Source organism: Canis lupus, chromosome 16, assembly GCF_003254725.2.
Source record: "Canis lupus dingo isolate Sandy chromosome 16, ASM325472v2, whole genome shotgun sequence".
NCBI classification, from domain to species: Eukaryota; Metazoa; Chordata; class Mammalia; order Carnivora; family Canidae; genus Canis; species Canis lupus.
The window spans coordinates 10,933,510-10,955,215 of NC_064258.1; the positions used below are offsets into that span (position 1 = coordinate 10,933,510).

At 57.8% G+C, this 21,706-nt stretch overlaps 1 protein-coding gene and 1 long non-coding RNA gene across 5 annotated transcripts in view; both read right to left on the bottom strand.

Moving 5' to 3' along the window:
- The window catches only part of CAMK2B (calcium/calmodulin dependent protein kinase II beta), a 76,948-nt gene extending 60,602 nt beyond the window's left edge, over positions 1 to 16,346 (bottom strand). For 2 of the 4 annotated variants that reach the window (XM_025433612.3, XM_049095112.1), the window contains exon 1: positions 16,186 to 16,346. In XM_025433612.3, the coding sequence (XP_025289397.1) occupies positions 16,186 to 16,250 (65 nt within the window). In that variant the 5' untranslated portion in view covers positions 16,251 to 16,346. Of the gene's footprint in view, positions 1 to 1,543; positions 1,567 to 16,185 lie in introns of those variants that run through there. The other 2 variants (XM_025433611.3, XM_049095113.1) reach the window with 2 other exon arrangements.
- On the bottom strand, positions 1,544 to 7,445 carry LOC125752676 (uncharacterized). The gene is made up of 5 exons (XR_007402767.1): positions 6,991 to 7,445; positions 4,681 to 4,771; positions 3,819 to 4,212; positions 2,194 to 2,590; positions 1,544 to 1,633 (listed from the first exon to the last, which is right to left on the bottom strand). It is a non-coding gene; the product is annotated as an uncharacterized LOC125752676 (long non-coding RNA).
- Positions 16,347 to 21,706: the final 5,360 nt, after the last annotated feature.

Below are 21,706 nucleotides of genomic sequence, written 5' to 3' on the forward strand. Positions count from 1 at the left end.
CAGACTAAGTACTGGAATTGGTTGACATCCGTGGCCGAGGGTCAGGGAGGGCAGCGGGGATGGGCCCAGAGGCCCCTGAGGCTCCCCTCCATCAGCTGGTCTGGCTCACCTGCCCCGTCTCCCACCAGTTCTCTCTCCCCTTTCTCTCAAGTAACCCAGCTTCTCCAGGAATCTTCAGCGACAGCCACATTGGGCCCCCGCCGGAAGTCATGGTCCTAACGAGCGCCTCGTACACATCCAGCAAAGAGGAAAATAAGGACAGACAGACAGAGCAGGAGGGAGGGGGGAGGAGGGCCCAGCACTGTCCGGGAGCCCTGGGGCCCAGTGCCCCCCTCCCGTCCACTGGCAGCTCAGAGTGGCCTCGAGGCCTGCGGTGGCCCCTGCAGCCAGACAGGTCAGCTCCACACCGAAGGCTCTGCCTCTCGGGGTTCCTCCCCTGCCTACACGGGGGGGGGGGGGGGGGGGGGGGGGGGCTCTTGGCCAGTCCAGGGCCCACCCACTCTCAGGGCTGGGTCCCCCCCACAGGAGCGCTAGGCCCAGAGGTGGGTGGGGACCACCTGGGAGAACCATCCGCACACCCGCCGCCCAAAGTGGACTCTCGTCCGACAGCGCTCCTATGGCCACGGCCACCGGGAGCTTCCGATCCTTTCTCCGCGAGTCGCCAGCTCCCACCGTTGGATCTGGGTGCGCTGCGCAGCTCCCTCTGCGTGAGGGCGTCTCCCCTTCACCATGGGCAGCCCCTGGGGCCCCACCGGAGGGAACAGCTTCCTCACGGGCCTGGGAGGGAGGCAGCAAGGTGGGTCTTGAACTCGGACACCTCAGGGCAGGGCCTGTGCCCGCTCCTTCTCGCTCCCAGAACGCAGACGCCTCGGAAGCTGGCCACCAGCCGGGGGCCAGGCACGGCAGCAGTGACACGCGACGCACAGGAAGCCCAGCCAGGCCTATAGGTGTCACCCACCCCACCTTGCCTCGCCCCCGGCCCTCGCCCTCTTCTCCCTGCCGGCCCCACATCCACTCTGCAAGGACCAGGGTGGACACTGAGGAGAAAGTGGTACAGTGTCCCTGGGCCTGCCTGCGTCCCGAGGGTGAGGCCCCGCTGGCCTTGGGGGGTACCTATGATGACCCCTGGTCCCAAGACCCACCACTGAGGTACAGAGAGGACGGCCTTGCCTCACTGGCCTCCTGCACCCATCCGGTGCCAGGCCCCCTGCTCCCCCCGAGGCAATGCGCCCCGAGCAAGCACTACAGGGTGCTGCCCGTGACTGCTGAGCAAGCCCACCCCGGGGCCCCTGGGACCAAGGGCCAAAGGGGTTCCCCAAGGAGGAGCCGGTTCGGGTGGGGGCCCCTGGCCCAACCTCGACGCCCACAGCCATTCTAGCTCCAGCCGCATGAGGTGCCTGGGGCTCCACCTTACTTGGGGCTTGGACAGAGAGCGCCGAGTCCTTCTGCCCACAAGAGCTGTGAACACTTCCACAGTGTTGGAGGAAGAAAGCGTCTCCCGGCTCCCTGAGGCCGCGGAGGCCTGACCCCACCTGTGTCTCACCTGGGGGGCTCCGCCTCTCTGCAGGTGTCCTCGGGGGGCAGTCTGAGACGGGCTACATTGGAACCTCGAGAGGTCCTCCCGCTGGGAATCCTGGTCCAGAGGGAAAACTGCAGTGGAGAGAGTCCGAGGGGACCCCCAGGGCCAAGCACGCTCGCCCCACGGAACCCCCTCTGACCTCCAGGCCCCATGGCCCTGGCTCCATGGCCACACCCCTGCTATGGGCCTGGCACCCGTCCCTGGAGAGGGGTCTGTGTCACTGCCCTGTCAGTGTGACCAAGGACAGATCCGAATGCCCACCTGGAGAAATAGGGCAGCTGGAGTCACACACAGCCCCAGCGGGGGCTCCCCCCAAATGGCACCTGGGCCTGCCTTCCAGCCAGGGCTCCCCGGGGGACAAAGCCACAGCCGCCCCAGAGACACAGCCGGGCAGTCAGGGACAGGGCCACAGGGGACGTGGCCCCCCACCCCGGCAGGCCTGGAGTTACTGCCCAGGCTGCTCCCAGGGGCCATGGAAGAAGGGGCAGCAACAGGGTCAGGGCAGTGTCTCCACTGCATCCTTGGGCACACACCACTTGCTCTGCACAAGCCCCCCAAGCATGGAGCCTACTGTCCCCTGTGCCAGGCAGAGGCGTCGGACGTCTGGAACTTACAGGGACACGGGCTGTTTCTTGCAAGGTGTACATCCGGTAAAGCTTCAGGGACTCGTTCTCGGTTTGTGTTTCAGGTCAATCTGAGTTCACCCTGAGTTTTATTCTCGAGGAATGCACACATCCGTGTGATCGGCTCGCGGGCACCTGAGCATCGGATGGCTGAACTCTGTGGCCAGTCCCCGAGCAAAGCCATGGGTTTCACACGAGCAGCACATGGGGTCGGAAAAGACCCCAGAAAGTCTCTGACCCAGTCCCCCCACTTCTAGAGGGGTCACTGAAACAGAGAGGCTACACGGAAGCTCAAGGCTGCACAGCCCAGTGTGGCAACACCGTGGCCAGAGCGGAAGATACGTGTCCATCTTTAAAAAAGGTCCTGTGCCCGATGTGTTCACAGCAGCTGGGAAACAGAAACAACCCGAAGGTCACCAATGAATGCACAGAACATGGCCCATCCACACGGCAGGAGACCCCCGGCCTGGAGGAGGAAGGACCCTGACACCTGCTCCCATGTGGAGGGACCTGGAACAGGTGACGCTGAGCGGATGAGCCACACCGAGGGACACATAGCGTGGGGTTCCAGTGCTGGGGGGGCTGAGAGGAGCTGGTGGGGGGCAGCGTGGGGGGGAGGAGGGAGCTGGTGTGTAATGGGGACAGTCCTAGGGCCACCCCCAATGTGAACGTGCTGGATGCTCTGAGGACCAGGGTTCTACACCTCGAACATCTCACAGCAAACCACCCTGGGGGGTGTGCAGCCGAATCTGAAAAATCATCCAGAAAGAAGGAAAGACATTGGTACTTGTACTGCTTTCCTTTAAACCAGGTTTTTAAGAAGAGTCCCTTCAGCCCAGGTGACGAAGCACAACCTGCCCCCTGCACTGGCACGTGAGGAGCTTTCGAGGGCCCCCTGCACGACCCGCCCCAAGTGTCAGGCACAGACGCGGCTGCTGCTCCATGCCCGGCCCGCGGCCCACGGGCTCCCTCCCTCGGGGTGCAGACCAGCCAAGCAGGGCACCAGGTAGCCCAGCTGGGCGCCTCCTCCCAGACCCCGGGGAAGTGCTGTGGCCGCCTGAGGCCTCGGGACCGGGTGGACGCGGGGAGGCCCGTGTGCGGCCCAGATGCTGGCTCTCTGCACCCCCCGCTCCGACCCTCACGACAGGAGGGTTCTGAGGTGACCCGTCCCACACCCGCCATCCCCGCAGCGCACACCTGCTGGGAGGTCCCCATCCGCGTGCTGCCCTGCCACGCGAGGAGGAGGCAGTGCCCAGCCCGCGTGCACCCTGCCAAGCTGCTCTGCGCCTGGGGTCCCTGGATGACCTCACACCAGAGCTCTGAGGCGGGACACACCCCCAGGGGGACTGACGCTGGGACCCCACGTGCCCCAGGACAGGACGGCGAGGTCGGGGAGCAGGTGTCCTGGCACTCAGGACAGCAGCTGAGCCCCGACGGGGAACCCTCAATGCCCCGTGATCAGCAGTTGCCAAGGACGGGGCGGTAGGAGATGGAGAGGTCCTTGGGAGGGCATCCAGGGGAACCCCAAAGGACCCTTCTAGGGCAGGGAAGGGACACAGGGGGGCAAACCCGGCCCCCGGGCCACATGGGGTCCCCGTCCATGTGAGGGGACTCACACCAGAGCCCGGCAGCAGGAGCAGCAGCCCGGGAAGGTTCGAGCGGGTGCAGAAAGGCAAGTGGTGAGCACTCCCCACGAGGCAGACCGTCCAGCAGGTGGTCAGCGCGGCTTTGCTCACAGCCTCCAGGAAAGCAAACACGCCATCCGGCTGGGCACAGGGCTGGGAGGGCACCCGAAGACCTGCACCCTCAAGTGCCCGTGCAGCCCTGAGGGGCCCCCACAGACCTGCTGGGCAAGGAGGGGGTGCAGAGGAGGGCCCCGAGGCCTGGCCCTGGAGTCTCCAGGGGACTGTCCAGGGCCACGGAGGATGGAAGCAGGTGGAGTCCCGGAGGGCAGGCTGGCGCGCCCCAGCTGAGGCCCTGCTCCAGACGGTGCCTGGGGACAGTGGGCACCTTGGTGGGGCAGAGGGAGAGAGCAAGGAAGAGGGAGAGGCCCGCTCAGGACCCAGGCAGGAGGCCACACGTTCAGCATAACAGGACCTGGGGTCTGGTCCCCGCCACCCGCGCTCCAGCCCCCTCCTCACGGCCAATCCTGCTGACCTGACGGCCGGGCCCCCAGTCCTGCCACCCATGCCCATCATGATGCCCCTCGTCCAGGGGCAGGAGAGTTGGCCTCCCACCAGGCCCCCTCCCGTGGGCCCTCCCAGACCCAGCCGCCTGGGCCTCAGCCCCCGCCAGCCACCCTGCTCTTGCGACCACGTGGACCAGCGCCACCCGGGCTGGCCTCAGAATCGCTGAGAATGAGGCGGCCGCACGCTCCAGCCTCCGTCCCTGTGTCCCTTGGGGTCTCCACCCTCTGCTGCCTCCCGGGCGTCCCAGCATGGGAGGCAATAGCGGGCAGAGGGCACGGGGGCAGCTCACCACAGCTGGGCCACGGTCCTGCCTCAGCCACTGCGGTGACAGCGCCAGGGAGCCGCCAGCCAGAGCCACTCTCACTGCTAATCGCACTTCTCTGCAATTTGGGTGTTGAGAGCCAGATGCTAGAGTTCTCTCTTTTTTTTTTTTTTTTTTTTTTTACATATATAGGTTTTATTTAGGTTTAAACATCTTTATTGAGATAAAATTCTTGGACCAAACAATTCACCCACTTAAAGTGTGTAATCCAATGGTTGTTCCTAGACGCTCAGAGTCATCGGCCATCAGCACAAGCTGAGCTACAACATCCATCCCTGGGGACGCCCCACTCCGCCCGCAGCCCCCCTGCGCCTCTGTGCCCCCTGTGCCCCTGAGCTGCCTGCTGGGGACGTGCAGCATGTAATGGGGTCCACACAACATGTGAGCCCCGAGATGGGCTGCTTTCACCATGTGCAGCGGGTTGGAAGTGCTCCTGGGCCATCACGAGCGTCATACGTGCTAGACTTCATCCTTCCCTGCCCAACTGGTTTCCCACCGTGAGGATATGACACGTTCTCCTGACTCCGTCACCAGCCAATGGACATTTGGGGTGTGTCCATTCTCTGGCTGTTAGGGTCACTGCTCCTGTGAGCAAGACCTGGTGTGGACCTGTGCTGTCCTAGCTCGTGGGCACATTTCTAGGGATGGGACATCTGGAGGTGCTGTTCTCCATGACCATGGCACCATTCCACCGCGTCTGAGGGCTGTGACTCCACATCCTGGCCCACACCGGCCATCACTGGCCTCCTGGTGCTCGCCATCCCGGGGGCAGTAGGTAGCTTCTGCTTGTGGTTGTCATTTGCATTTCCCACATGACTATCTTCTTTGAGTTTATCGCACACTTGTACCTCTTCTTTGGAGAAATGTCAACTCGGGTCCTTTGCCCAATTTCTAATTGGGTTGTTGGTCTTTCTACTGTCAGATAGTACGTTCTTGGACTAGTCTAAACACAAACTCCTTATCAGATATGTGATTCGCAAATATCTTCCCCCATTCTGGGGACTATCTTCCTGCTTTCCTGATGGCGCCCTTGGAAACACAAAACATTTTAACGTTAAGTCCTATTTTTCTTTTGTTACTCATGCTTTTGGCGTCATATCTAAGAAACCAAATCCTGGGTCACAAAAATTTACTGTTTTCTTCCAAAATTTTACAAGTTCAGCTCCTACCATTAGGTCTATTATCTATGTTGAGATCACAGTGTTATGGCCTTAGATTGGGTTCCAACTTCATTCTTTTGCACATGGACACCCAGCTGTCCATCTGTTGAACGAACCAGTATCCTTCCACATTGAAGTGTCTTGTGGTCCTTGTCAAAGATATAATGACCACCAATGGACGGGTCCATCCTAGGTTCAGTCCTATTCCACTGCTCTATGTGTCTATGCTTATGCCAGTACCCATGCTCTTGACCACCGTGGCTATATAATTAGTTTTTAAAATTATTTTTAGGTAATCTCTCCCCGCCAGCATGGAACTTGAACCTACAACACTGAGATCAAGAGTCACCTGCTCCACTGACTGAGCCAGCCAGGAGCCCCTAGTTTTGAAATTAGCAAGTGTGAGTCCCCCCACATCGTTCTTCCTTTTCAAGATTGTTCTTGAAAAGAACAAGGGGTCCCCTTGTATTTCTATATGAATTGAGGATCAGCTTGTCAATTTTTAAAAAGGCAGCTGGAACTCTGGCAGGTATCACATGGAGTCTGTGGGTCAATCTGCACAGACTGCAGATCTGTCCCGCCATCTTAACACCATTCAGTCTTCCAGTTCATGAACATGGTATGTCTCCATTTTCTGAGGTCTTCTTGAATTTCTTCCAACAGTCGTTGGTGGTCTTTATTGTTCAAGTTCTTGTTCTCCTTTTGTTGATTTATTACTATGTATTTTATTCTTTTAGATACAATTGTGAATAGAATTTTCCTAATTCCTAGCTTTATGTTGGGATCGAACATCGCTAGTATAACAAAATATAATGGAATTTTATATCATGATCTCACATCTTACAACTTTGCCGAATTCATTTTTAGTTCTCATAGGCCTCTCTGGAGCTCCTTCGGATATTCTATACAAGACCATGTCATCTGCAAACCTAGAGATAGGCTTACCCATTCCTTTCCAATTTGGGTACCTTTTATTTCCTTTTCTTGCCTAACAGTCCTGGCTAGAACCTCCTGTATGTAGCATGTTTGACAGAGGTGGAGAGAACAGATTTCCTTGTCTTGTCCCAACCTGACCCTGACCTCGGGAGAAGATGTTCAGTCCTTCACCATTCAATACCTGAGCTGTGGGTTTTCCATGATGCTCTTTATCCAGTGGAGAACGTTTCCCTTCTATTCATAGTTTGTTGAGTGTTTTTACCAGGAAAGAATATTAGATTCTGTTGAATATTTTTCTGCATCTGTTGAGATAATCATATAATTTCTTTGTTCTATTAATGTGCTGTTTTGTGCTAACTGAATTTTGTATGTTGAACCAACCCTCCATTATTTTCCAGGGATAAAATTTTCTTGTTCATAAAGTTAACCTTTTTCTACATTGTTAGACTTCATTTTGTCACTATTTTCTCGAGGATGTTGCATCTACATCCACATTGTTCCACAGTTGTTTGTTTTGTTTTGTTTTGTTTTGTTTGCTTATGGGGTCTTTGTCTGGTTTGGATATCAGGATATTACTTGTTCTATAGAATAATTTGGGAAAAATTACCTCCTTTTCTATTTTTTGAGTGTGTTTGTGAAGGACTGCTATTAATTCTTCTTTAAATGTCTGACAGAATTTACCTGTGAAGTTATCTGGGCCTGGGCTTCTCTTTGTGGGGCATTTCAAAATTTCTCACCTATGAATGAGTCCCTATCATCGGTAGAGGCCTATTTAGATTTTCTATTTCTTGAGTCAATTTCAGTTGCTTGTGTCTTAGTAAGAATTTGTCCACTGCATCGAGGTTATTCACCTTGGCACGCAGTTGTTCACGGACTTCCTATCATCTTTTTTATTTCTGTTGGGTCAACTGTACTGTCCCTTTATCATTTCCAGTTTTAGCAACTAGAGTCTCCTCTCCTTTTACATGGCCTGACTGCCCTTTTACAGAGGCAGCGTTCATCCTAAATGGCACCCCAAGTCTCTGTAACGATTCCCAGTGGGATTACTCACCTTCCACCCCATCATATAATGTGTTTGGTGTATATGTTTGAAACTTGCCTCCCCCACCAGTATAAGTTCCATGGGAGCAAGCACTGTCTGTTCACCACTGTTCACCCGGCACCTAGAGAGTGCCTGGTAAGCAGTTAAGTGTGTAAGCAGACTTACGGATTGAACAAGTCTGCAGAAAAGCAAAAGAAACCAGAAAAACTGCAAAATAAATAATAAAAAAATAATAGGAATGGCCTGGAAGCTCTAGACATGCCCTATTCAGTGTGGTGACCATTGCCTACAAGTAGCTATAAGAACCTGAGATGCGCCTGGTCCAAACTGAGATGTGCTGTAATGTAAAGTACACAACAGATTTCAAACATGTAATATTTTTAAAAATATAAAATAGCTGAACAATAACATTTCACATTGATTTTGTGTTGAAATAATACTTTGGATACACTGAGCCAGATACATCTATTTATTAAACTTCCTTTCACCCCTTTCTCTTTAAATAGTAATTTTATTTTAAAGATTTTATTTACTTATTTCAGAGAACTCGAGAGAGGGAGAGAGCACTGAAGGAGAGGGCAACACAGACTCCCTGCTGAGCTCGATCCCAGGACCTGAGCTGAAGGCAGACGTTAACCCACTGAGCCCCCCAGGTGCCCAGTAATAGAAACATTTTAATTACACCTGTGACTTACATCTGTGGCTCAAATTTTTTGTTTCCTCTGGACAGTGCTGCTCTAGACAAACAGGATCAGGAGTGAGATGGCTGAGTGTACAGGAAAAGAAGGCCAATTCCACACTGACGGTCAGGTGAGGCTCACACAGAGAGCAGGGAGGCAGGAGCCCGGGCCTGGCATCGGGTCTGTGTCTGTGCTGCCCACTGTAACAGCGTGGAGGCCTCACCAACCCCACTGCCGTATTTGACTCAGCCGGTCTGGGGCGGGGGCCCCCATGCAGCCGGGGCTGGGAACCGCTTCTTCAGCAGGTGCGCTCCTCACTAGACCAGCACTCTTTACCCAGGAAGCCCCTAACAGATGGCCTGGCGTGGGGTGCCTGAGTGGCTCAGTTGGTTGAGCACCCCAGCTCAGGTCTTGATCTCAGGATCGTGGGTTCAAGCCCCACCTGGGCTCCGCACTGGGTGCGGAATCTACTTAAAATTGAAAAATTAAAAACAAAAACAAAAACAAAAACAGATGGTCTGGCTCAAACCAATGATTTTGACAACCAGGCTGTGCCTCAACATATAAGAACAGGAGCCTTGGGAAGAATTTCATTAAGGCGTGGAAAGAACACTGTAAACTCTTTTGGCGTCCACTCCAAGGCAAGCACCTCAGAGATGTCTGTCCTGCAGCCGCACCTCACCAGGTGACAAGACAGATGGCCACTCAAGCCAGGTGTCTGGGTGTCCCCAAGACCCACTGGTGCCACCGATTGCAGGGCGAGCGCCCGAGGCCCCTGGAAGGAGCTGCAGGCCTCAAGGCGGCCCAGCTGTGCACCCACAGGAGCCTGGCACCCAGTCCTGGAACTCAGTGTGAGCTGCGTGATGGAAATGCAGGGGCTGCCCCTTGGTGCCTTGCTGGAAACAGGCACCAACCCGATCGGGCTGGACCCACAGAGCGCACTCCGTCAGAGGGCCTGGTGACACTCCTGTTTGACAGTGACGGCGGCCCACACCAGCTGCTCATGAAGAGGGGAAGGTGGCGAGCTCTGAGATCAGGCCCCCACCCCCACGAACAGTGTGGCTTATGCTTCCTCTACAACATTTTCTTAAACCGTTGCCCAGCTATTGCCAATCTGTTCCACAATTCAACAAACGCCTGTCTCTGGCTTAACAAAGAACCGGAGCCTTAGTTATGTCAGGATCATTATGTCCAAGCGAAACAATGCCGTCCAGCAGGAGCAGCAGCCACTGGCCAGGCCAGCGACCCCCCAAACCAGGAGACGGAGGGCCCCTGGGCTTGGCAGCAAGTGACACCACTGTAACACAAAAGGATGTTTTTATTTTAAATAGATTCAGATTTTTATATGAATAAAATATACATTTCTATGTAATATGCCAATATGATAATTTTTGGAAAACCAAGTTGATACATTATGCATTTTTATGTTTCTACACTAACAAAGTGACTCGCAGCTGTGAAAGATGCTTTAAAAATCAGATTCCATTTTTGTGAGAGAGAAAGAGGGAATTAAATTTTTTGAAAATATATTTGAAATCTCCAGAAAGGCCACATCCCATGCCTTGAACCGGGGAGGTGGCCTTGGAGAGCAGAGGGAGGAATGGGACGTGTCTGAGGAGCAGACACCCGTCATGTCACCTCCACCCGGTGACACCTCATCCCGTTCAGCACCTGTTAGATCCCAGGGGGTCAACATGGACTCTCTGAGGGTGTTTTAAGTAAGTACAGGTAGGTAGAAGGAAAAAAATATCTCTCCCTTAGATGAGATAAAAGAGGAGAGGAATATGGTTTGTAGTCCTTTTTCTTTTTCTTTTTTTTTGTAATATTTTATTTATTTATTAGAGAGAGAGAAAGAGTGCACACAAGCAGGGAGCAGCAGAGGGAGAGGGAGAAGCAGGCTCCCCACTGAGCGGAGACCCCGACCCGGGGCTCAATCACAGTACCCTGGGGTCATGACCTGAGCTGAAGGCAGAGGCCTCACTGACTGAGCCCCCCCCAGGCATCCAGCCCTGAGCTCTTTTTGAAGGAGGCCCCTGTGCCCGGCACCCAGGGTCCTGCCAAGAGCAGCCAACCCTTGTTCTCCTTCTCACACAGCAGTCACGCCCTCCGATGAGCGCAGGAGCCCCGCCAGCAAACACAGGGCCCTCTCACCCCCGTGTCATGCTTAGGAGAGGATGGGCCCCATTTTTGGTTCGAAAAATACGGCCAGCACACTGCGTACATCTAGGAGCCCCGACAGGCCCAGCCCTGCGGGCAAACCCTCGCCTGGTGGGATTGGTGTAAACAGGTGTTAGGAGCAAACACACTTCAGAATCACATATGTGGCAATTCCATATGTGACACGTACTCTGCGTGCATGTATACACGCGTGTGCAGGAGCCCACATGTCCTAACACCAACATTAGACCACCCGGGCTCCTCTGGGCTGAGAAAAGTGGGGTGTCAAAGAGTCACTTTTATCACACACATGTGCTTATTTACTTCTCTTTATAAGAAGATAAATCCTTGCACTTTGTTCCATTCATGCAACAAAATTTCAAGCCTTGCTGGTCCAAACCGGGGCAGAGCGTTGGTTACAGCAGATCGACAACCAAAGGAAAAGGACGGTACAGCGCTGGAGCTGGAGAAACATGGCCTGTGTGTGCTGAGCAGCCTGCCCAAGGCAGGCAGGGGGCCCAAAAAGCCAAGGGTCCGAGTGGACCACAAGCAGGCCACAAGCCAGTAGGGGCACGAGCTGTGGTGAGGGACAAGAAAGCCGAGTCCGGAGTCCCCTGGCCGAATTCGAACCCCAGCCCTCGCAGCCTTGGCCCTGGATGGAGCTTCTGGGTGCCTAAGTCCACCTCTGCCAGGAGCAGAGAAGGGTCGGGGTGTGGATCTCATCGGGGAGCACACTGATGTAATAAGCACCACTTCACTGCTGGGACCGTTACCAGGAGAGAAAGAGTGCAGGTATCGAGGTGTATTCTTAGCTCCTGGCAAAGTAGGTTACGGTATAAAAATACCACTCAATAGTAAGTACAGGAGCGTCACCTTCATGTGCATCCTGCCGCAGCCTCCGCGTGTCACTTCTTCCCAAACACCGTCCACCAAGGATGGGCCTCGAGCTCTGGGGCTGCGCTCACCCTCCCTGGAATGTGCAACCCCTAGCGTCTGGGCAGGCCTGGAAGGGGCCTGCACCCCACCTGCAGCCCAGTGTGGGGGAGCTGGCCTGTCGCCTGTTGGAGGGCCAGGGCCTGCCGGGATGGGGCAGGGGAGGGGCAGGGGAGGGCAAAGAGGAGAGAGGGGAGAGGCGCGGGGGGCGAAGGGGTCCCCTGGAGGGGAGCAGCCAGGGCAGCCGGGGCACAAGGTCTGAGGCAGCAAGAGAGCCAACAGCAGACCCCTCCTCCACCCAGCCCTCTCCTCCTTCCCTGGCAACCTGGCCTGGGTGCTCAGGAGACTCACCCATCAATTTGCTCGGAATATCCTGTTTATCTATTAACTGCCTAGCAGGTCGCTCCTGAGGAAAGGAAGGCCCTTCGCCAGGACAAGGCCTGCTCTCCTCTGACCGGCTGACACTCGATGCAGCCAAGGACACGTGAAGGTCAGCGGTGAGCCTGGCAAAGTTTAGGGGAATCGGGGGGGGGTGGGGTGCGCTGGCCTGGAGGTCGGGCCTCTGCACTGCCGGGACTCCCTGGCCCATCCTCCCTGACCGGTGGTTCCGTGTCTGTAAAACGGAGGATCCACTCGCATCAAGTAAAATCGAATGTTGAAAGGGACATGCCTGTTACAGGTGGTTACAGCGGGGCCACCCCCAAGGGGAGCGTCTAGAACCTCGTGGGAGCTACTTTCTTCTGGAGACATTACCCACATTTTAGAGGAGACGACCCCCCAAAGAGACAGATTCGGGAGCCCGAACACAAAGATCTCTTCCTACCCAAGCAACCGTCCAACAGCTGAGAGCCACCAGCACGGAGTGAGGGCGCACTGCGAGGGCCTGGAGGGGCTGCACACACAGGGGGGGACCGGGACCGGAGAGCAGGGACCCGGCCAGCAACCCCACTGCCAGGACAGACCCTAGGGAAGCCCTCACACCTGCACCAGCGAACTCGCCGTGGGACTGGAGAGCGCGGCGACCAGGAGCAAGGGAGGCCTCCATCCAGAGGGGAACGGTGGCCACAACCTGCCTCAGGCCAGCAGCAACAGGCAGCCAGCCTGGCCCCCCCAAAGGTGCCCCTGGCACTGAACTGCATGAAAACACAGGTGGGAACAATCGGAAAGCTACAGGAAAACACACCAGAGAATCCCAAGTGTCAGTTTCGGGTGCTCATCTCTGTGTGGAAATGAACCCAGCAATCTGGAAGGATCAAGTCCATGTACATGACATGAGAAAGCTTACTTGGGGCTTTCTCCAGCTTTGGTGGGATGTGAGCGACATGCAATTTTGAGTACAAGGTTATGACGTGATGATAGGACACCTGTGTACACGGCATGGATTGCCCACAGTGGCCTCAGAGAGTCACGGCCCTGTATGCGTGCGTGTGTGTGCATGTGCGTGCTTATGCGCGTACACGTATGTGTGCATGCTTGTGTGCACGTGTGTGTTGCGAGAATTTTTAAGACCCACTGTCTTTGCAGATTTCAAGTACAGCACGCAGCACCATTACCCAGAATCACAATGCTGTACGTCAGAGCCCCAGAAATTAGAGTCACTTCACATTTACTTGTAATGCTTTCTTGTAATAAAAAAAAAAAAAATTTTTTTTAAACAGAACTTAAAGCCAAAAGGACAAAAGAGTGAGAGTTTCCAATTCTTGCTAAAAGAGATACAAGTATTCTCTTATTACTCCTGATATTTTTCTCAATTTTAAAAAACTAATCAACACACAAACACTAAAACCGCCCTGCCGGCCAGTCTACGCTGCGCCAAGGGCCTGGAGACCCTGCTGTGTGCCTGCGTAGGGACCTCCAGCTCTGGATGGACCTCCAGCTCTTTGGCCCCCAGACCTGGGCATCCAGGCAGGTGTCAAGAGCCCTGGCCCGGCAGGCCTGCCCCACTAGGCCAGGAACAGCAGAGCCCCGGAACACAGCGCCCCCCCCCCCGGGGCCCTGAGACCCTGCTGCCTGGGCCCCCACGGAAAAAATCCAAGTGGGGCAGGGAGGGGAAAGGGGGCGGCCACGTCACACCGGCAGCTGTGGGCCGGTGGCCCGGCCCTCCCTGGGCAGAGAGCGCAGCGTCCTCTGACTGCTGCCAGGGGCTGCAGCTTTAAATAAACTTGGACGCCTCCACCTGGGGCCATGGCAGCACCACGGCCCTGGGCAGGCGTTGTCAACAAGCGGTCATCAGGGCCACCTGCCCCTGCCCCGGGCAGACGCGCCGGCCCCTCGCTCCCCACCCTGCCACAGCTCACCCGGCATTTACGTGACCTCTCCGACACAGGATGCTGGCAGGGCCGCCACTGGCCCTCGGGGACCCCACTGGGCCTGCGGCCTGGGGAGCCCCGCAGAGCAATGCTGGGCCAGCTGAGAGCCTCTTGCCCTGGTCCCCACCCGCCCCCAGGGCTAGGGGGCCTCCCCAACTCATGCCTGGTCCCCTGGCTCCAGGCACAGCAGCCATGTGGCTCCCTTCTCGAAGCTGCTCCTGCTCTGGCTGAGGGGGAGGAGCCTGGCCTCGATTGCAAGGTCCCCTCTTGGCATCTCCCCTGGTAGCCCAGAGACCTCCACTCCCCGGTGTGCGTGTGGGTGGCAGAGGCCGGGAGAAGCAGCCACTGCTGGAGCAGAAGGCCTGGAATTGGAAGCTCACAGAAAAGTGTAGGGCGGGGGTGCCTGGGTGGCTCAGCAGTTGAGCTTCTGTCTTTGGCTCAGGTGGTGATCCTGGGGTCCCGGGATCGAGTCCCGCATCAGGGTCCCCGCAGGGAGCCTGCTTCTCTCTCTGCCTGTGTCCCTGCTTCTCTCTGTGTGTCTCTCATGAATAAATATATAAAATCTTTAAAAAGAAAAGTGTAGGGTGTCAGCATGGTCAGCTTCAAGTTGAGGAGAGGCAAGGCGCATGGCAGGGGGAGCCTAGGGGTGCCTGGGCAAGCAGAGGAAGGCTGAGCAGGTCCCCTAGAAAGAGGGACTTGTTCCCATTGCCACCCCCTTCCTCCTTCCACCTGAGGACCCCCAGCCCCTTGCCCTTTCCAGCTCCTTCCCGGCCTGTGTTCAGGGCGTCAGGGGTGTGCAGAGCGGGTGTGCTGGACCGTCCCCAACCCTCTGCTCTCTGCCTGCCAGCCTTGGAGCCAGGCATCCAAAGAGCACCCACGGGTGGGAGGGCATTCCTGGGCCTGCCGGCCACTGCTGTGCCCCCCCAGGGGTTCCTCATCCTCCCAGCTCCTCGGCCCTCAGGCCTGACCTGCACCCCCCCATCCAAGGAGAACCGGGACTCAGCACAGCCCCCCACTCTTCCCAGATCAGGACCCACAATTATCACCCATCAGCATGCCTCACCAACACAAGCACCATCACAAACGCTTTTTAGAAAAGGAAAAATGAGGCTCTGCCGCTGGATGTGTAAGAGGAAACCTCGCCAGCGCCCCCACCACGCGGGAGGGCCAGAGAAGGAGGATGGAGACGGCGGGCTTCTGGCTGCCGGGCTGGGGCCGAGGGATTCCGGAGTTCTGGAACCCAACGGAGGGACGCCAGGTGTGCCGCCCCGACGCACCCCCGGCCGAGAGGGCCCCTGGCTGACCCGGAGCCCAGGGGCCCCACGCCGCGTGTGCTGCAGACCGGAGCCCGGGAGCCACCTGTTCCCGGGGGTGAGGCCCCACCTGGACGGAGCCTTCAAGGTCTCTCCCCACGTGAACCCCCGCCTCCCCTGCCTGCAGCCCTCGGGTCAAGAACTCTCCGAGGTCCACCCTCCCCCGCCCCCCCTACTTCAATGACCCTGAAATCAGGTGCCCATCGGCCTCCCCCACCTCACCCCGTCATCTCCACCCCAGGGACCTGCCCAGCTTCCCCATCTCAGCCCTCTACTCTCCTGACTCGCGTTTCCAGAAGAATCTGGGGGAAAATCCTCCGAAACCCTGATTCCACGGGGGCCCCGCAGCGGAGGCTGTTCCCACGCGGCCCCGAGCGCAGCGGGCACCCCCCGCGCGGATGGAGCCACGCGGAGGAGCAGGCGCCGAGCAAGTCCGGCCGCCCCCGCGCCCGCCGCCGCTGGACTGGGGGTGGGGATGGGGGTGGGGGTGGGGGTGCGGGCGGGGGCGGGGACAGCGCGGCCGCGGCGCCGGCGACCCCCCCCCTCCCCGGCCGGAGCCGCCCCGTCCCCCGCTCTCCAGGCCCCCGGCCGCCCCCGCGCCCGCCCCGCTCTGACCTCCCGCCGCCAAATGCGTCACGTCTGCCCGGCGCTCCGGGGACACCTGCTGCCGCCCCCGCGGCGCCCGGCCCCGCGCCCCGAGTCCCGGCCTCCGGGAACAGGCCCGGGCGGAGCCGCGCGCGCCGAGGTCCGGCGGCCTGGCCCGGGGCCGCGGAGGGGGTCGGGCGGCGCGGGGCCGTGCGCCTCGGGCCCCCAGCCGGGAGCCGCCGAGGGCCGCCGGGGGCGCGCGGGGCCGCAGTGCGCCCGAGCGGGCGGCGCGGAGGGTCCGATCCCCGGGGCCCCAGCCCCCGGCCCCGCCCGGCCCGCGCGCGCCGCGGCTCTTACTTGCCAATATCCTCGTAGAGCTGGTACTCGTCGGTGAAGCGGGTGCAGGTCACCGTGGTGGCCATGGCGGCGACGGACGGGCTCGGCGTGCGCTCTGCTGCGCTCGGGTGGCGGCGACTCCGGCTCCCGCTCGCGGGCACGGCGGCGACACGGGCGCGGGCGCGGGCGACACCTCGGCTGGCGGCGCCGGGCGGGGGCCGGGCTGGGCTGCGCCGGGCCGCGAGCGCACGCGAGATGTGCGCGCTCCGGCCCCGCCAGGAGCGCGCCGCACACCTACGCGCGGGGAACGCGGGCGCGGCTGGCCCCGCCGCCGCCGCCCCTGCACGCGCGCGGCACGCGCCCTGCACCCGCGCCGCCCCCGCGCCGCCCCCGCGCCCGCCCCCGCGGCGGCCGCCTCACCTGCCCCGCGCCCGTCCCCGCGCCCTCGCCCCGCAGGCGCTGCGCCCCGACCCGCCGCTGCCCGTGCGCGCACGCACCAGCGCCGCAGCCGCCTCGCCGGCCTCCCGCGGCGCGCCGGGGACCCCCTTGAACCCGCGCAGGGCCCGCACACAATGAACCCCGCCCCTCCCCTCCCTGAATGCCCGCAAGAGGGGCCCGTGTGTCACCCCCACAGGACTGACCCCTCACACCCCAGGAGGAGACGCTGGCGGCACCCTCGTGTCCTGTCCCCGCCACTCCACGCACGGCACAGCCGTCCCCAGAGCCCCCGGGCGCCTTCCAGGCCAGGCATGCACACTGGGGCGGGAGCGCAGAAGGGAGGCCCCATCCCCGGGCTCGCAGGGCACCCCCTCCATCAGTCCCCGAGGACTGGGCGTGGGGGTGTCCCAGCCAAGACGGTAAAGCAGAGGGTCCTGGAGTCAGGGGACCCGCCCCCCCCGCCCCGCCCCCGGCGGTAAGTCAGCAGTCCTAAGAGCTCACAGCTCTGCCGGGGGAGGGGGACGGTCCCTTCTCAGGCCTCATCCACCTGCCTGCCTCTGCTCTGGCCTAGAAGAGGGTCCATCTTCAAAGTGACCCGGGGAACAGAGGAGGAGAGAGCAGGAGAGAGCAAGAGGGAGGGGCCGGAGAGGCTGGACTGACCCCATTTCCCACAAAAGAGCCTTCCCCTAGGGCCACACCCAGGCTGCTGTCTAGAACGGGGCTTCAGAGCCAGCAGAGAACTCCCCGGGCTCCGGCACCCACACTCTTCTGAGGGTCAGAGCAGGGTCTGTCATGGGCAGGCCCTGAGGACAGAAGTTTCTAGCAGCCAGCTCTTGATTTAGGCCGTGCAGCTGCCCTGAGATGAGCTACTTACTGTGCCCAGGGCTCCCCAGGCATCTGCTGTGGGCCTGTCCTGCTCATCTCCCTCACCTTGCTCTGTGGTTCACCCCAGAAGCCACAGTGTTTCCTGAGTAAAAGATCAAATGAAGGGACTCTGGGGTGGGGCAGCCAGGACCTTCCCAACCGGGATGTGTTTGGCACACAGCCGTCAGGCCAACGAGCAGACCTGGTCACAACCAGTCCTTACACTGGATGGTTTTGCAGAAGCGACTGGCACCAGGAGGCGGCCAGAGGCTGAGCGGTACTCTGGCAAGTGCCCCGCTTAGGGCGGGGGGCATCCTGTGGGGAAAGGGGCTCTGGCTTTGATCTCAGTAGTGCCAGGCAAGAGGGGAGAGCCGGGACCAGAGCACCCAGGCACCTCTGAAAGGCAGATTTCCACTTCTCCTGGGGCAGCAGGGGCTGTGGATGTCCAACCTGGCCCGCACACTGGGTGACCCGCATCCTTCTGAGCTCCGGAAGGAGAAGGAGGCAGGCCCTCACAATAGAATAGAATTAGCACACCCCTTGGTAAACCGGCCTCTCCCCAGGCTGCAGGTAGGCCCTTTAGGCTGTCAAGGTCATGCAAACTCCTGCCAACACGAGTCCTGCCAGCATGAAGTGGTATCAAAACCATGATGACAGCTGGCATTGATTTGCTTGCGTGCCTTTTACGTGTCCTATCTCATTTAATTCTCAGCCTCAGGAGGCATATACTCTGATTATCCCCATTTTACCAGATGGGACAGCAGACAGACAGAGGTAAAGTCACACAGCCAAGAAGTGACTGGGACTCAAACCCCTGCCCCATAATCCCTCCCTTGTCTTGTTTATTTTCCCGCACATGTGCACATGCATACACACACACACAGAACACAAACACACACTCACACACATGCATGCTTTCTGCAGCCCTGGGCAAGGACACCACAGTATTCTGAAGGCTCTGTGTTGAAGTCCTGCTTTTCCGTGGTTGGGGAGGCTGCCCCCAGACCAAGTTTCCACAAGGAGTCGGGGTCACTAAAGGGGTATGATTTAAGGCCTCTGTTCTACTCTAGTCAACAACTGGGGTCCCCCAGGCAGCCCCTCGTCTGGGTTGGAATTTTCAGTGTGTGATGTGGAGACAGGGGCGGGCGGGAAGAGCAGGCTGATCAGGGTACCATGGGGGGAATGGCTGAGCTACCGAAGGGACCCAGACTGCCCCTGCCTACAGAGCCCAACCCCGCACCCCTCTCACAGAACAACCTACTGTCCACCCCCAGAGTCAGAGAGTTCCTCCCCAGCAGAGTAGGCAGCTGGAAGGGAGAAGGGCTGACTTTCTGGAATCCCAGGCCCCAGAAGCCCTGTCATTTGGCTCTGGCCCCCCAGCCCTCCTTCAGGAAGGGCCCTCTTCCACCCGCACCCCCGCATCATCTCTGCCTCCCACCTTATCCTCTCTAGCTGGCTTTCGTCAGCGAGGAGGGCTCTCCCTCCCAGGTGGCAGCTGGGGCGGGTGTGGGGAATATCAGTTCTGGGAGGTTATTGTTAGGACAGTCACCATGGCAACAAGCATCACATCTGCAGAGCCAAAAGTGCTGCACGTGGGGCTCATTCTCCCAAGGAAAGACACAGCCCTCCCTGTCCCTCTCACCCTCAGGAACCGATGTCACTGCCACCACCTCTCTCAGGCCCAGCCATCTGCCTGGAAGAGCAGGCAGTGGTTTCCCAGAAGAGGAAGACCCTAATCCATCAGTCTCCAATCACCTGGACCTTGACACGGCAGCACGACACTTATGGCAGGTGTGGGGAGTGATGATATGATGGTGGTGATGGTGGTAATGATGATGGTGGTGATGGTGATGACTGTGGTGATGGTGGTGGTGATTGTTTTTGGTGATGATTAGAGTGATGATGATGATGGTGATGGTGATGATGATGGTGATGAGAGTGATGATGGTGATCATGATGGTTATGGTGATAATGGTGATGAGGGTGATGGTGATGATGGCGATGAGGGTGGTGGTGATGAGAGTGATGGTGATGGTGTTGAAGGTGATGGTGATGATTATGGTTATGGTGATGATGGTGAAGATGATTGTGGTGACAGTTGTGATGGTGATGATGATGGTGATGATGGTGATGATGGTGATGGTGATGACGGTGAGGGTGATGATGATAGTGGTGATGATGATGGTGATGGTGATGATGGTGATGATGGTGAGGGTGATTGTGATGGTGGTAACGAGGGTGATGGTGATGGTGGTGATGATGATGGTTATGGTGATGAGGGTGATGGTGATGAGGGTTATGGTGATGGTGATGAAGGTGATGGTGATGATTATGGTTATGGTGATGATGGTGAAGATGATTGTGGTGACAGTTGTGATGGTGATGATGATGGTGATGATGGTGATGATGGTGATGGTGATGACGGTGAGGGTGATGATGATAGTGGTGATGATGATGGTGATGGTGATGATGGTGATGATGGTGAGGGTGATGGTGATGAGGGTTATGGTGTTGGTGGTGATGATGATGGTTATGATGATGATAGTGATGATGATGATGGTGATGATAGTGATGATGATGATGGTGATGGTGGTGATGGTGATGATGGTGATGATGAAGGCCATAGCTACAATTTACAATGCACCCACTGCATGCTAGAAACTTTAAATTTTCTCTACCCACAACTTCATACAAACCTCATAGTAACTTGTCAAGAAATGGATTATCAAAAAAAAAAAAAAAGAAAGAAAGAAAGAAATGGGCTATCATTAATCTCCTTTTACAAACAAGGAAACTGAGGCACAGAAGGAGTCTGTAGGAGGGCTCAGGTGAGACAGCTAGTCTGTGTCATCCAAACAATATTGTCATCCAGATCTTCCTGACTTCATAGCTGGTGCTTTAACCACTGTGCTCTGCTCCTTGGTGACTACTGGCCTTGTTCACGTGGCCACCATGTGCCAGCTTTGTGCCTGGCTCCGCCCAGACACTGGGTCACACCAAAGAATGAGGTGGACAAGGTTGCTGCCTTTGCAGGGCTTACACCCAAGACCAACAAGAAACAAATCAGAAACCATTGAGTAGTCATATTTGTTCTATGTAGATTTAAAACAAAATGATTTGTTAGATAGTGACAGGGTGGCAACTTTAGAGTGAGTACTCAGGAAGGGCCTCTCTGAGGAGGTGACGTTTCAGTTCAGATCTGAGTGAAGGAGAAGGGATAAGGGGAAAGGGCATTGCAGGCAGAAACAGCCACTCTGCAAAGGCCCTGTGGCTAGAACCAGCTGGCGTATTTAAGGAATGAAGAAGGTGAAGAAGAGGGGCTACAAAGGTACCCCACACCCTGCTGTTTGTTTGTCTGCATATTGTGCTCAGCACCTGAGCCCTGCAGGGGCACAGGAGCTGTCTAAGTGACGGGCAAGCAAAGAAACAAAGCTAGCCAGCAGGACACGGGGAATTTACTTGGGCCTGCACAAAGTTTCTTCCCTCTGACAGGAGAGCACTGACCCTCCAGACCTCCTTCTGCTTCACCAGGCGTCTAAGCACAAGGTGTCTGAAAGATGCCACCCACGCTCTCTGGGCAGAGGGTGATCCTCCTCAGGAGGCCTGCAGGGACTCCTGCTTAGCCCACTTCCAGGCCCCGACATGGCCCTGTGCCTGCAGGCTTGCAGCACCCCTCTCAGGCCCTCACCGGCCCCAGCACATGGCCCTTCCTGTCCAACCTCCTCCTGGTTGGGGTCACTGCCCATCTCTTGGAAATGCCTCAGGCCCTGGGCCCCAGAAGCCCGGCGCCCCTGACCCTGTGATGGGCTTACACAGGTATCCTCGACAAGCAGGGCCGCTCAGGCCAGCAGGAGCAAGCAGCATGACACCGGTGCCCCAAATGGCCAGGAGGGGCCGGGGAGTCACCCCAGTTGCTGTTCCCTTCACCATGAACACCAGGGCCATGGTGTGGGAACCGCCTCCAGGCATGGGTCAGGCCCTCCGGTGCCCAGCTGCTCACCATCCACCTTCAAGCACAATGGGCGTTAGCGCCAGGCCCGGGGTCCCAGCAGGAAGCCAGATGACTGTGCGGATCCGCCTGAGACTGTTCACTTCCCTCCCCTCGAGAAGGCAAAGTGGGGCCCCCAGTGCCGCGCTGGCCCTGACCCCAGTTAGGAGACCCCGCTGTGTTGGGATTTTCTATTGTTGACAGACACAAACCACCATGAAGAAAACGTGCGTAAATATGGGGCAGCCACCC